The sequence below is a fragment of the Lutjanus erythropterus genome, chromosome 20, assembly GCF_056507025.1.
Source record: "Lutjanus erythropterus isolate fLutEry1 chromosome 20, fLutEry1.hap2, whole genome shotgun sequence".
Classification (NCBI taxonomy): Eukaryota; Metazoa; Chordata; class Actinopteri; order Lutjaniformes; family Lutjanidae; genus Lutjanus; species Lutjanus erythropterus.
The window spans coordinates 3,578,983-3,594,379 of record NC_139336.1 but is presented as its reverse complement, the minus strand read 5'-3'; the positions used below and the strand labels follow the sequence as shown (position 1 = coordinate 3,594,379).

Here is a 15,397-nt window from a genome sequence, read left to right as displayed (position 1 = left end):
CTCCTCTCATTTTTTTTCTTATCCCTGACAGTAACACTCTTCTGTAGCATTCAGTCACAAATATTTACAAAGCATTAAGCTAACGTGAGGTCCTTCCGGAACAAGCTGCAAATCATTTGGTCTCACAGACACAGGCTATCGCATGATCCCCTCCAGACTTCTGTCTGGAAAAGGAGCCAGCAGCACAGGTGGAGTCAGAGAGGTATGTCTGTATCCTATTGGAGGTGGATGAGCGTGCACATAAAAGTGATGCAGCATTGTCACTCTACAGCAGATGATCGTGGTGTGAAAAGTGAATCAGGAGACCTAACAGAAATGGTAAGCTGTTTTTTTTTCTGTCTTTCTATTTGCTGTAGGCCCATTCAGAGAGTCTTGAAAATGTCTTTACATCATGGATGTACACATATTGCTTAAAAGGACAAGGCTCAATATTTTGTGACTTCCCTACCCTGTCTGTGGCACTCATGCACAGTCTACAGGTCCTTACTGAAGATGTAAATCCTTCAAAAGTTGGATTCTTCAGAAAGGCTCAATAATCTTTGCAAACATCTGGGCGCTGTAGTTTCTAGCATTTAGGGTATATCTTTTAAGCATGCTGCAGTTCTGATCATTTCCCCCTTTGCTTTTGCTGCAGGACATTATTATTAACACTTTGCAGGCAATAAAGACCAATGCCAGTGCTCTGGAACAGCTGGAACAAGAGCGGAGCACACCTGAGGTGCTGCTCCAGTCCATGAGAGGCTTTATGGAGCGAGCCGGCCTCAAAGTGAGTCACTTATTTCGGCTTAAAATGTCATCTTCTAGGACAGGGGTCTGAAAGTGTCCCCCTTCCATCTGTCTGCAGCTATTGAATTCTCTCTTTTCCCTGAAGACTTTTTTTTTTAATTTAGAGGAAAACACTCCAAGTGCATTTTAAGTGACGAAATATTAAAACTTTTTTTTTTTTAATTTGGTGTAGTGTTTAGGCTATTAATTTTTGTACAGCTGACAAATGTAAGAATCACTGTACACTGTAAAAATACATAGCTGAGACAAATCAAAATTTCAAGACAATGTACTGCAACAGACTTCTGAGTTTTGAGCCCAAGTCAAATAATGTTTTGAAATAAACTGTAATCTTAGGTTGAGTTAATTTGCTATTCTTCTTTAGATAAACTTGAATCGTTAAGTTGTAGAAACTCAAATATGTATATATATATATATATATATATATATATATATATATATATATATATATGTATATTTAAAATTTTGGTCACATTAAGCTGTGAACCTGATTTGTCATTATATTGGTGCCTGAAAATTAAATGGCTTTAATTGAAAATATTGAAATTTAATATTTTTGGGGGTTTGTAAAATTCAAAGATTTAAATTTATCCAAAGAAGAAAAGTAAATTATCTCAACAAAAGATTAGTTGTTGGTAAAACTTTGTCAAAATTCTATTGCAGCATGTTGTCTCACCTTTTTCATAGACCTACATCAATCATAAATGAAAATTAAAATGTCAAAAAAGTAACTTATTAATTTCCATATTCTTTTTTTTGTTTTTGCCAAAGTCAGAGGGAGCCACTGGAGAGGGGTAAAGAGCTGCATGTGGCTCCAGATGCTGGTTGCAGACCTCCGTTCTAGGATTAAAAAGTTATTGTCATAACGTGATAGAGTAATTCATTTCTTTTAGTCTCATCTGGTGTGTGTGTGTGTGCGTGCGTGTGTGTGTGTGTGTGTGTGTGTGTGTGTGTGTGTGTGTGTGTGTGTGTGTGTGTGTGTGTGCGTGTGTGTGTGTGTCAAAAGGTGGAGGATCTAGATCGTCTCAATATCATTCATGTTACAGGAACAAAGGGCAAGGTGAGCTGACTACCTATCACAATCATCTCACAAGCTCTGATCATGCAAACATGTTTTCAATTATGCGTCCATGAATTGAGTGAGACAAACTTGTGCTGTAGAAGAGTGGATTCTAATTGTTTGACTTTACCTTTCAGGGCTCAACGTGTGCGTTCACTGAGAAGATTCTGAGATGTTATGGCTACCGAACGGGACTTTTCACGTAAGACTGCAGTGTATAAATTGCGCTGGTTTATATAGCTGAAAACTTTATCAGATAAATAGTATCATTTCAGTCAATATTTATAATTATTGATCTTTTTTATTACCTATTTTTAATAAAGAGTTGAAGGTGACCACTTTATTTTGAATTTAACCACCTAATTTATTAAGGTACACAGGTAATAGACTTGTGAAAGCATTAAAACAAACGTCACACTGGTGAGCTGGCCTGTTCTTTTTTATTAACAGGGATTTTTACTGACTAGGGGTCACTTGTTTGAACAGGTTGGTATCCTGTTCAAAACAAATAAATATATATATTTCCATTTATATATATATATTTCCATATACATACACATATATATATATATATGTATATATATTGTTAAGAGCTCTAAAACTAGCTCTTAACAAAATATCAGCCTCAGATTAAGGGGATCTAATGTTCATCAGGTTAGGAAACAGGTCGGAAATGTTTGCATATCAGTCCAATGCATAATATGCAATAAGCAGTGAAAAGTGACTTAACACTCCTGTTTTGATGTTTCCGTCTTGGTTGCAGTTCCCCACATTTACTCCAATTCAGGGAGAGGATTCGACTCAACGGACAGCCCATTGGAGAAGAGCTGTTTGCCAAATATTTCTGGCAGATTCATGAACGGCTGGATAAAACTAAAGTAGGTCACCTGACTTTAAAATGGAACTGTCGGTTTAGCTGAGTATCCTCTTGAAATATTTTGGACACACTCATGGTCAAGCAACACCTTTCACATCACATTTGAACCATATAAAATACCACCGGCCACTTCATTAGGTCCACTTTTCTTGTATCAGGCTGATCCCCCTTTTCCCTTCAGAACTGCCTTAATTCTTCGTGGCATAGATTCAACAAGGTGCTGGAAACATTCCTCAGAGATTTTGGTCCATACAGATGTGACAGCATCACACAGTTGCTGCAGATTTGTTGGCTGCACATCCATGATGTGAATCTTCTGTTCCACCACACCCTGAAGGTGCTCTGTTGGACTGAGATCTGGTGACTGTAGAGGCCACTGGAGCTGTGGTGTTTAAACTAAGGTAACTAAGGGACCCAAAGTGTGCCAAGAAAATATCACCAACACCATTACTGTTGATACAAGGCAGGATGGATCCATGCTTTAATGTTGTTTACACCAGATTCTGAACCGACCATCTGAATGTTGGGGCAGAAATTGACTCTCTTCAGACCAGGCGACATTTTTCAATCTTCCATTGTCCTATTTTGGTGAACCTGTGTGAATCGTAGCCTCAGTTTCCTGTTCTCATTAACAAGGTTCAACATGTTGTGTGTTCAGAGATGGTCTTCTGCATACTTTGGTTGTAACGACTGGTTATTTGAGTTACAGTTGCCTTTCTATGATCTCAAACCAGTCTGACCATTCTCCTCTGACCTCTGGCATCAACAAGGCATTTTCACTCAGAGAACTGACGCTCACTGGATATTTTCTCTTTTTTTGGACCATCCTCTGTAAACCCTAGAGATAATTGTGCGTGAAAATCCCAGTAGATCAGCAGTTTCTGAAAAACTCAGACCAGCCTGTCATGTTCAAAGTCACTTAAATCACCTTTCTTCATTCTTATGCTCGGTTTGAACTTCAGCAGGTCGTCTTGACCTTGTCTACTTGCCTAAATGTATTGAGTTGCTGCCCTGTGATTGGCTGATTAGTTATTTGCATTAACAGCAACTGAACAGGTTTACCTCATGAAGTGGCTGGTGAGTGTGCATTATTCAGCATTAAAAGCCAGCAATTCAGTTTAGCATCGGCTTTCAACAAACTTAAGAATATTTTGCTTGGCAACTTTGCAAACAAGGTGATGCGTGAATTTTTTCTTTGTCCTTAACCTCCACAGGAAGCCCACGGAGGGTCCATGCCAACACTCTTCCGTTTCTACACTATCTTGGCCTTCCATGTGTTTCTTCAGGAGAAGGTACGCAGGCAGCCCTGTGCTGCCTTCACCAGCAGCCAGCGAGTGGGAACCCAAAGTTTCTTGTGAATGTTACAAAATCATTTGGCAGTGAAGTGAAACACTCGTGCAAAGTTCCACCCATTAGTTTTGAATCTGATAAGTCTCTGGCCTTTTGATATCTTTTCTTTAGAAGTGAGCCATTTCTCTGTGTGCAACATCATGACAACTCAGAGATTGTTCACAGTGGAAAAGGTTCATCCTCTGGAGAAAAGTTCCTGCAGTCTGCCTGTAGTTGTTGAGACATCTTGCTCTGGATCAGTGTGATCAGCTGATATCACCATCCTCAGGTCTACTAGCAGGGTAAAAAGAATCTAAACACCACTGTTGTTTTTTCCAGGTGGATGTAGCTTTAATAGAAGTTGGGATTGGTGGATCGTATGACTGCACCAACGTTATGAGGTAAGACTCTTCTAATTTTTTGCTGAGTATTTATTCTTTAGGAATTTATATATATATTAAATATATATAATTATGATATGTTTTAGTTTGCTTTAATTTCTAAACTTGCTCTGTGCCAGAAACCAGCCTTGTCCCAGACAAGAATTCACAACTTAAAACAATTTTACAATGTGTTAAAAGCCTTCAAAATCTAAAACTAACAATACCTTGTCCTTGTCCTACCTTTAAAATGTATTATTCTGATTCAGGTTTCCCTCAGATTTTTACAAAAACACGATTTAATCTACTCTGCTCAAGCAGCAGTAAACTTTCTGTTTTTCACAACACAACTTTGTCTGAGTTGACATGTACATCTAATAAAAGACTTAGTCACTTGGAGGTTGAAAGGTTAAAATATATTTTCCAGAATAATTGAAGAGTAAAGTAAAAAACAAATTCAAAATACAATTGTGTCCCAATTTTCATGAATGAACGATACATGAAGACATTTGTAAGTCAAAAGACGCAGTTTGTATATTTAGTAAGCTCACCTTGTTCTTTGTTTCCGTCACATGAATGACATCACACGGTCTAGACACCAATGTTTTTTTTTTTTTTTTGTTCCTCTGTGGTTCTGTGTCAACAGGAGGCCGTGGGTGTGTGGTGTCACCTCTCTGGATATCGACCACACTCAGACTCTGGGAAACACCATTGAGAAGATCGCCTGGCACAAAGGAGGCATCTTTAAGGTGTGTTGGCTCTACTTATCATGTTCTCCATGTTCACAAGGCAGCCATTTTCCTCTGACATCACGCTCAAATGGGAAGCTCCGATGTCATACTGCAGTGTTCCAAGCTTAGACGTATACTAGAAATGAACAACATGACAGCTCCTTAAAAGTGAAGTCAAAACATGCTGATCACCTGGTGGATGGCTGCAGTAAAACTCATAAACCCTGTCTCCTCCATTTTAATAGGGCCGAAATAAAACAGTCAAAAAGTCAAATAAATGTTTCCCAAACATCACCATGGTATCACTTTAGGCAGCTCCTATCACACTGATGTATCTTAATTTTTCTGATCATGTCATGATTAATAGCTGAGCTCTGCTGGCAAATGAACTAACTGGTATGAGCGGGAACTCGGAAATGTGGCTTCAAGCCTGATCGCTACTGCATAGACTGTGGCCCCAAATTACATTACCAGTGCAAGACGGCAGTACCGGGATATTTCGGCTTCATTTTTGTGCAGTTGGAGGAAGTGGAGAAGCGCCGTCCATCTTTATTCGTGTCAGTGGTGTCAGGTTGCAGGTGGTAGAGAATCTGACAAATCATTATCATTTTACCGCTTCCTTCTGGTGGAACATCAGTAGAGCTGGGTATCGTTTGACTGGAGAAGTTTCAATATTACTCAGTACCAGATTATTTCAATTGATAGCTTAAAGGTAGTGAGTACAGATACCCAGGCCTGGACATTAGGCTATCTTTCATGATAAAACAACCGGCTGCACCTGCATTACGGCCTGCAGCAAATCAGGGCTCGCACACACGAGCCTGTAATAGTTCAGTGGCCCTGATCCTTACATAATTTACCACTGCCATTTTAAAAGAATGTATAGTGTCCCACATTTTATTTGTCTTGTTGCATGGTAGGTTTTTGTAGTGCTCAATCAGTCAAAACACTCATGGTGACACATACTTGATATCATTCACCAAATAAATAACATTACAATAACACAAGTAAGTTTTACATACACAAACATACAGTTTATTGTTTTGATTCATTCATTTTGATTTATGCCTTATTTCTAAGTTAAGTTTGAGTAAGGATTAATTTGATGTTCAAAAATGAACAGAAAGTGTTTCTGGGTTATTGAAATGATGGATATGCACAATAATACCACGAGGGAAAATAAATACAGAAAAGGTAGCGGGCGAAATGTCAGGACAGCAAACCCAGTTTGAAAATCTTGCATTTGGGTCTGTCACTGACTACTTACACCACTGACAACAACATATATGATAGCCCATCAGCTACCGTAGCTAACATTAGCATTTATCCATTTCCTAGCTAACAATACAAAAGAAAAGAAAACAATAGGCAAGATGTAAATAAACTGGAATATCAACGCACATCTTGGACACATTTATTTCAGCAAAACACACTGGATATAATCAAGCTTGCAATGTAACGTTAGTTAACTGTACAGTTTTGTCTTCACCCGACAAATGTTCTGGTTTAATTTGGTGACATTATGTGACATTAGGTTCACTGGAACACATTTCTCTATAATGTTCATACAGATTACATCCAACACAAAAGTGTGTTCCGAGCACTTTCACAGTGTGTGTTTTGTGCGGTAGGCATGGTATTAGTAAGTAACTAAGTAGTTAGCTAGGAAGTTGCTGAATGCTGTGGTTATCTGGAGCAGTTAATGGGTTGATTTTGTCTTGAAGGATGGCCCTCCAGATTTTAACTATCCTTCACTGTCCTTTCAGTTGCCAATCAATCAGGAAACCATGAAATGACAAAAAATGTGTCAGATGTGTTGCGGCTTGCAACTTGGAACACAACAGTATGACATTCGAACTTCCCACTCCTTGACATCCGTGACCATAAAAAGTTACTCAAGGGCCAATTTTGCCCATAGTTTGCTCTGTTGTCATGGAAATGCCCCATTTGGGTTTTTGAGATTTGATTTTGAGTAAAGTCCAGCTTCCTCAGTCTCCATGAAAAGTGAGCAAATTCCATCCAGTGATGAAGAAGAAGTGGGAAAATTAAGTAATGAATAAATGTTAATGGTTTGTAGGAAGTCATGATTTCTTCATACTTGGGTTCAGGCCTGGTGGAGAGACAATTCCTTTCAAATTAAAGCTTTTTTTGTGTTGTTTTTTTTCTTCTCCACTGTTCTGTCACCTCACTGGTTCTTAATCCACATACGTGTTTTCAGCCAGGGGTTCCTGCTTTCACAGTCAAACAGCCAGAAAATGCGATGGCTGTGCTCAGGGACAGGGCCAAAGAGATCAGAGTAAGTGACCATTCAGAGTCAACTTTGGGGTAATAAAAAGCTGATATTACATTGCCTGTTATAGCAATAGATAGTAAGGTGCTTATAAGATGTATAAGACTATATATATGTTCATAAAAGAATAATAAACTGGTCTTTTTTTAGATTGTAAAATATAAGCACTCATAAAAAATGTGTTAACTTTTCATAGACTTCTAAAAACATTAATAAAGACCTTGTGAGTTTCCTGAAATTGTTTATAATATTACAAACCTATTTATTAGATTTAACTAAGCTCACTATCATGTGATTCTTAAACCTTGACTAATATTTTCCTGTTGTTTCAAGATTTCTAAATGAAATAATACTAATAATAATGATACATTTGATTTGATCCACCTTTAAATGCACTCAAGGTCAACTTACGTCAAATATAAACATCAGCCTGAGAAAATACTACTACTACTACTAATAATAATAATAATGATAATGATGATGATGATGATGATAATAATAATAATAAGGATAATAAGGATAATAACAATAATAAAATTGTGGTTAGCTGTTAATAAGTGCATAATAAAGCATTTATTAACCTTAATAAGCATTGTTCACACTTTAGATCTGCTAGCCACAAAATACACAGCTATCTGCTAATAAGTCCATTATTAACTGCTAATAAATGCATAATAAAGTGCGTAGAAATCTAAATAAAGCAATAATAAAGCTAAGTAAATGTTTAATAATGACATAATAGGCAAGTTAGGTGAGCGCATTATATATATTTATGATGCTATTATAAACAATTATAAGAGACTCATAAGGCTTTTATTGATATTCTTAAGCAGGCTATAAACTGTTGACAAGTTTCTTAGTGCTCATAAATATCTTATTCTAACAATAACCATGTTTGTTCTGCGATTGTTAACACCTTCATAATCTTGTTAACGCATATGAATGTTAATAAGCATCTTATAAGGGTTATATTACCTACTAATTAACACTTATTACCAGCACTTTGATATAAAGTGTCACTAAAACTTGGATGTTGGAATCTCTCCTCTTGCTGTTCAGTTTGATGCAACACATCTAATACAACCTGTTGTTGTAGTGTCCTCTGTGGGTGTGTCCAGAGCTGGAGGACTACAAGACGGACTGTGGACCTTTGCGTCTGGGCCTGGCAGGGAAGCACCAGCACTCCAACGCCTCCCTGGCCCTCCAGCTGAGTCACACTTGGCTTCAGAGAAGATGTCTCCCAGGTGGGACAGGATGTTAACTAACATTTGAACTGTGTTATTTTCATTATTTTGTTATTTATTATTATTAGAAGGACAGCATAGCTAACCTATAATAGCTATGGAATGTGTAAAATATGGCCAGAATTTAAATTTAAAATGTTCAAAAAATGAACGTCTGAAGTTCATTTAGTTTAAACTGAGGTTTAGTAGATACCTATAAAGTTCATTCATCATTTAACATGTTGGTCTCAATTCTGAATAAACATCTGAGCCACTTTCATGTAAAAGTCACAACATCAGTTGGGTTTGGTTAAATGTAAAGAACAGCGGCAAAGGTTAAACACAAAGAGATGCATGTCTTGTTCTGGCTTCTTAGACACATTTTAATAAATGTATTGCTCAATTATCATCTCTTGGACACATGGAAAACAAAAATAGTTTAATAGTTTAAGTTGCTGAGTACTGTAGCTATTTCCATAGATGTGCTGTCATGTCTGAATAAACCTATAACAGTGTGTCCTCTCACAGGAGATAATGGCTTTCCTTTCACCAGTGTTGAGAGCACAGGTCTACTTCAGGGGACTTCCTTCAAACCCAGTCCCATCATGGTGAAAGGTGAGTCCTGAAGAGCAATCTATCACTGTTAATAAGAGCAAAATTATGACAAAGATCATTGATTCACTGCTTTTTGGATCCTTTACTGAGCTACTTCAATATGTTGACATATGTCAGTTAAAACTAACCCCTCCAAAGCCCCGCCACTTTTTGCTCTGTGCTCCATTAAGCTCACAGTTGAGCAAGTTTGGTCCCCAGCACAACCTCTGTCAACTTTGTCCTTTCCTGTTTCCTGTATGTTCTCAGCTTGTCATGGCAAAGTCATGGCCTACCCCACTCTTCCTAGTAGCCTCTCCTTTGAGTAGGGTAGATTTACATGTGAGGAGTGAGAGTGGGTTTGGGTCAGACTATCTGGATAAGCCATTCAATAGCTGAGAAGGGTAGGTCATGCCTTTGCCATCCTGGGAAAAAAATATCGCATACAGTCAGACCTTAAGTTAGCTAATATCAGCACAATGCTAGTTTACTAGCTCACTAATCTACATCAACTCTTTGCTAGCTATTAACATCTGAACAAATGCCAACAAATAGGGATGTAAAGATACCAAAAACTCCAAGATATGATATTTATCACAATTTTAAAAAAACTAAGAAAAATGGTGACTTGAGAAAATCTTTTATTAAATAATAAATAGGATGTGTACACCATCTTTTGTTTGTTTAAAATTTGTTTTTCCCATTGACTTGAAGTGTTGCTGCTTTCCTTCTTTAATAAAATAAAAGTAGCAGTCATGACCTAAACATGAGCAAACAATTGGCATGTCATTTGCCAATAAGTGTTTGAATTATGTATGTTCAATTGCAAAACAAAAACAATGCAGCAGTCAGTAGCAGTCCTTTTATTGAATAAAACAATTAAAGTGATGTAATATCACAGTAGATATGAGATATTTGATATATTATTAAACCTCTAGCTAGCTAGTTGGGTATATGTATATATATATATATATACATATATATATGTATGTATATGTATATATATATATATATAGCTATATTATCTAGCTAGTTAGCTAGTGTTTTGCTAACTTATGGCATGGAGGACTGAACAGTGGCTGTCAATGAAGCTTATTACAACATCTGCGAACTTGCTTGACTTGAACTACAGCCCTCTTACAAAGCAGATGTACATACAGCTAACAAAGACTCAATTGTAGAGAAATGTCATGTCCTGATTTCTGTCCTACTAAATTAATTAGAGAGATGATGTTACTGGCAGGTGTGATATTTGTGAATAAGAATCAACAGAAATCAACAGTAACAGTTCCCGGGCTAAATGTGACATGTATGGTATGGCATATGTATGCTTGTGCTCAGGGCTGGCAGAAACAGAGTGGCCTGGGAGGAATCAGATTGTGAAACATGGACCAGTCACCTACTTCTTGGATGGAGCTCACACCAAGCACAGTATTCAGGCCTGTGTAGACTGGTTCAGAGAGACTGCAGTCGAAAGGAATGCAAGGTAAACACCTCTCCCTCAAGACATGACGCTCATTGTTGGTATCGTGGCTGCTGCAATCAAGCAACTTCATGTAAAACTATTTATAAGTTCAGTAGACTGAGTACTATTCACTGATAACAGGATTACAGACACTTTACACACAGACTACCCAATAACCCAGACTGAAATTCAGCTATACTGTAATTCATTTCTAAAGACACCACCAGTTCATCATACTTAGTTTAACAACTAGTGGTCTTTGCCTTTACAAACACTTAGGACATTTGCTCATACAGCTGAACAATACTAATGTAAAACCTTGACATGTTTGTGTTGTATAGTGGGCCTGTGGTCAGAGTGTTGCTGTTCAATACAACAGGAGAGAGAGACTCAGCAGCCTTCCTTAAACTACTGATGGTGAGTACAGCTGCCTTCCAGTGTTGTTTAGAGTATTTTAGTGTATGGATAGATGTTTTGTTTCCACATTTAAGCCAAATTCCCTATTTGAAGTATATATTTTAAAATTATGTTATTATCCATTCAGACATTTCCTTTTGCTTTTCTGGGGGCATGTTGCAGTGGCAGGCTAATGCTGTATTCACATGGATTCAGGCAGACTGACTATCATTTTAGTGGACAAGAGCAGTAAAATTAGATGAGGCCAACAAAAACTAGCGGCATTATAATGGTAGGTGGCACTGCAATCAAAAGTATTTTGAAAGCCTTTTGGCACAGCTCCTCCTTCACTACTGCATTGCTCCTCCTGGGTCAGAGGTTCAGCAACTGGTTGGAGCCTCCTCTCCAGCACCCTGGAATGCATTTTCCTGGGCAGGTTGAGCAGTCTGATACCCCAATAATAGGAAAACACGGACTCCATGTCCCCAGCTTCCCCTGGGATGCACAAAAGATTCTTTCAGTCATGGGCGTTGATAACCTCATGAACAAGGGCCTCTGCAACAGCTTCACAGTTTACCCTAACTACTCGTTTGGGCTTACCAGGTCTGTCCAGTAGCCTCCCCCACCATCTGATCCAGCTCACCAGGTGATGATCAGTTGACAGCTCTGCTCCTCTCTTCTCCTGAGGTTCCAAGACATATGGCCACAGACCTGCTGATATGATTAGAGAGTTGGTTGTTGATCTTTAGCCTCAGGTTTTCTGGTACCAAGTACATTTATTAATCACCCTATACTCCACCACAGTGTTTGTTTATGACTAGCGAAGAAGTCCAATAACAAAGCACCACTAAGATTCAGATCAAGGCTCCCAACCACATCCTTCCAAGTTATTCATTAGTTACCATGTGAGCATTGAAATGCTCCAGTAGAACTATGGTGGTGTCCTTAGGTGCATAAGCACAAACAACAGTCAGAACCTTCCTCTCTCTATATAGAGTGGCAGAACTCCAACACAGTAATGCTCACCTAGAAGCTTATGAGTATCCCCACACCTGCTGGGCACTACCACCTTGGGCAACTCTGGCAAAGCGAGAGTCCAGCCCCTCTCCAACAGTCTGGTTCCAGACCCATTACTGTATATAGAGGTGAGCTAACAACAACCTTCCTAATGAGAGAGGTGACATTCCATCTTCCTAGACCCAGTCTGCAACAGCAGGGGTCAGCACACCTACGTTTCCACCTTTGTTGGCCATCTTGTTTAAAATGCACCTGATTCTAATGCCTATCCTTGCGAGAGGTGGGTCCACAGGGTAACGGCTTCATATACTTTTTTTGGGCTGTGCCCAGCTGTGCCCTATGGGTCAGTACCCAGCCACCAGATGCTTGCTAGCAAGGCTCGTTCCCAGTTGGGCCCCTGGTTTCCTTGTTGCAGGCAAGGTGCTTTAGCTACTTCATATAGGGTCTGTGAATCACTCATCGTCTGCCCCCCCTCTCTGCAGCCATTTTCTCCAAGGGTCACAAGGATGTATAAAAACCTCACCACATTAAGGTGGCAGTTCTTGGAGGGCTATATTAGAGAAATATATTAAATTGTTGTTTACCTCCCATGTTAATTACTAATTGAGATACTTAAAAATAACAATGAAAATTTGGGTAGATGAATACTTGGCTCTGATTGGCTCTTCCTGCTCAGGGCATACATGGGATTAATCATATGCTCACCTGAGAACTCTTCAATGTTTTTCTTCTCACTTTGCTATAAGTAGCAGAAAGTTGTTTCGTAAATGAGCTCTATTTTTCACCATCAGCAAACAACTAATTTACTCCTAAGCTGGCCCTTTAGAGCATTCATTAGTTTGATCAACATGGGTCCACGTATTTAAGTCTCTGCATATTCAACACTAAAACTGTATGTATCCAGGAACAGAAGGAAAAATAAAGCCATATCTATATTAAATAAACTAAAATACATGACACCATTCATCTCCTGGTAGATCTTGCTACAGGGTCTGATTTGGCAACAACACTGTTAGCTGACTAATAAATGTCTGAGCAGACATTTATACTTTTTTACTTGTGTTTCTTTCCAGCCATGCCAGTTTGACTATGCCGTGTTCTGCCCAATCAGTGAACCCATCGCTTCTGGTGGTGCAGGTGAGATCAGCAAACATCACAATCCATACCATACCAGTGGTATAACTAAAAATCACTGGACTTTTCATAACTGCAAATTTTCCAAAGCATTCTGTCGGTTTGAGATTGATTGTCTACCTCTAAACAGCCAGCTCTTCACTTATAGGCATAGTGCAACATTTTGGAAACATGCAGTCTTGCTTTATTTGTAAGATTATTAGCTCCAGCACAGAGCTGGAGTTAGGACATGGTTAGCCTAGCTTAGCATAAAGACTGGAAGCAGGGGGAACAGCTAGCCTGGCTCTATCCAAAGATCAAGCCATGTTGTGGTGGTTTTATGGGATCATGCATTGGAACTATTTCTTGATAAACAACAGTTAATCACTCCGCTGGTGCATCTGTCTCTGGCTACAGTGGGGGTTGCCAGATAGAGTCAGTAAACTCAGGATTTTGATTTCTGTACAGACACAATGGTGCTAAATGTGGCAACTTCATTGTGATGAGGTTTAAGAAGCCGGATACTGTTTGTCAAGAAATGGTAAAAGCATGCAACGAAAACCCACTGTCATTGTCATATTTTACATTTTTGTTTATGTAAGTATAAAGACAGCAATTAAGAATATTTCCCAAAATGTTGAACTACTGCTTTTACACATGGGAAAGATTTTAAATTTGTGTAAAAAGGGGCCTATGCGTTACAGAAAAAACAGAAAAACTATTTATTTAATCAGTTCTGTTATTCCTATACATCTATAGACCCGCAGCACGAAACGGAGGAAGACAAGATAAATCAATGCTTGGACAATGAGAGGAGCTGGCGTCTCCACAACGGTCTGGGAGATAACAAAGGTACACAACTGCCCGCCGAGAACGGCCTGGTCTCTGGAAAGAAAAAAGACACCATCGTCCTCTCATGCATCCCTAGCGCCCTCCAGTGGATCACTCAGGGGAGGGATTCAGTGTTGGCAGAAGCATCTAAGGCATTCTCACCAGTTAAACCCAGCGTCACAGCCAAAGCTGCTCCGCTCTGTGACGCAGCCGAGATCCACGTACTCGTCACTGGAAGCCTCCACCTGGTGGGAGGAGTACTCAAACTCTTCATCCCAGTTTCCTCCAAGTAAATGTATTATGTGAAATTTAAAGTAGTGAATTTAAAGTTTAAGTTAAGTTTATTTAATGGGTGGATGGTCTCTTTATATACACATTTAACTTTGTGGTTTACTTTGTGGTTGAATGGGATGAGCCGTACCGAGGTATTGTTATCTTTCTTCAGTGAACACTGACACCACCTGGATGAACCAGAGTAATGGTCATTACATTTATACAAAGCTGCAAATGATCAGCCACTAAAAGTGTTTCTTGGACTACATGGAATTTCTTATGTATAGTATCTGGGACACCTGACTATTACCTGTCACAGTCTTATAAAAGGTCCAGTGTGTAGGATTTCTGGAAATGTATTGGCAGAATTGGATGGAATAAGAAAAATAAGACTCAATGTGTTTTTGTTAGAATGAGCCCTTTATATACACAGAGGGCGTGCGTTGTCTTCCACGGAGGCTGCCATGTTGTACCACCATGTTTCAACAGCAGCTCAGAGTGGGCATACCAAACACATCCTCTAGAAACGTCCTTTTGTGTTTTATCACGAGTATAGCGGCCACCACAGGTTCTTTTATATGCTTGGAAATGGAAGGTGATGCGAGATGTATGCAGTCTACAAGCTCACCACTAGATTCCATTAAATCCTACACACTGGTCTTATAAAATGAAAGCCATTTCATTCTATTTCTACTTTTACTTTCTCTGGATTTGAAAAAGTGCTTCATGCAAAACGCCTACGTATCTTTGTTGTAGACGTGCAAATATTCAAACACTAGTGACAGCATCAGATGAATTCATGTAACTGTTAGTCAGAGTCTATGCAATCTCTTTTACACTGAAATGACATTAATATATAAATGGTTCTTAATTTAAATTTGTATTATCTAATTGTAATAGAGTTATTATATGTATGAATGTATAAAGTATAAAGATACTGAAACTATATAAGATAATAAATTATAAAATTATCATCATGTTGTAATGGTGATCTATTCACATCCATTGTAATTCAATTTCACTATAAAACTTGAA

General features: G+C 38.6%; 2 protein-coding genes across 2 annotated transcripts; both read left to right on the top strand.

Moving 5' to 3' along the window:
* Positions 1-224: 224 nt before the first annotated feature.
* LOC146308037 (folylpolyglutamate synthase, mitochondrial-like) lies at positions 225-2,122 on the top strand. Its single transcript, XM_084745640.1, has 4 exons — positions 225-318; positions 635-766; positions 1,793-1,846; positions 1,984-2,122. The coding sequence occupies exons 1-4, from the start codon at positions 229-231 to the stop codon at positions 2,050-2,052; spliced, it is 345 nt and encodes a 114-aa protein (XP_084601766.1). The 5' UTR covers positions 225-228; the 3' UTR covers positions 2,053-2,122.
* Positions 2,123-3,903: 1,781 nt separating this feature from the next.
* Positions 3,904-15,193, top strand: LOC146308036 (folylpolyglutamate synthase, mitochondrial-like). Its single transcript, XM_084745639.1, has 10 exons — positions 3,904-4,015; positions 4,392-4,453; positions 5,079-5,181; positions 7,382-7,459; positions 8,550-8,697; positions 9,205-9,291; positions 10,609-10,753; positions 11,074-11,149; positions 13,219-13,282; positions 14,018-15,193. Exons 1-10 carry the CDS (start codon positions 3,956-3,958, stop codon positions 14,380-14,382), a joined length of 1,188 nt encoding a protein of 395 aa, XP_084601765.1. The 5' UTR covers positions 3,904-3,955; the 3' UTR covers positions 14,383-15,193.
* Positions 15,194-15,397: the final 204 nt, after the last annotated feature.

What these genes read in the sequence shown, in the direction of transcription:
- LOC146308036 (XM_084745639.1), top strand. Translation starts at nt 3,956, where the DNA reads ATGCCAACACTCTTCCGTTTCTACACTATCTTGGCCTTCCATGTGTTT. An exon ending in GCAGTCGAAAGGAATGCAAG is followed by an intron (nt 10,754 to 11,073) that starts GTAAACACCTCT and finishes TGTGTTGTATAG; the next exon opens with TGGGCCTGTGGTCAGAGTGT. An exon ending in CCTTCCTTAAACTACTGATG is followed by an intron (nt 11,150 to 13,218) that starts GTGAGTACAGCT and finishes GTTTCTTTCCAG; the next exon opens with CCATGCCAGTTTGACTATGC.
- LOC146308037 (XM_084745640.1), top strand. Translation starts at nt 229, where the DNA reads ATGAGCGTGCACATAAAAGTGATGCAGCATTGTCACTCTACAGCAGAT. An exon ending in CAGGAGACCTAACAGAAATG is followed by an intron (nt 319 to 634) that starts GTAAGCTGTTTT and finishes CTTTTGCTGCAG; the next exon opens with GACATTATTATTAACACTTT. An exon ending in TGGAGCGAGCCGGCCTCAAA is followed by an intron (nt 767 to 1,792) that starts GTGAGTCACTTA and finishes GTGTGTCAAAAG; the next exon opens with GTGGAGGATCTAGATCGTCT.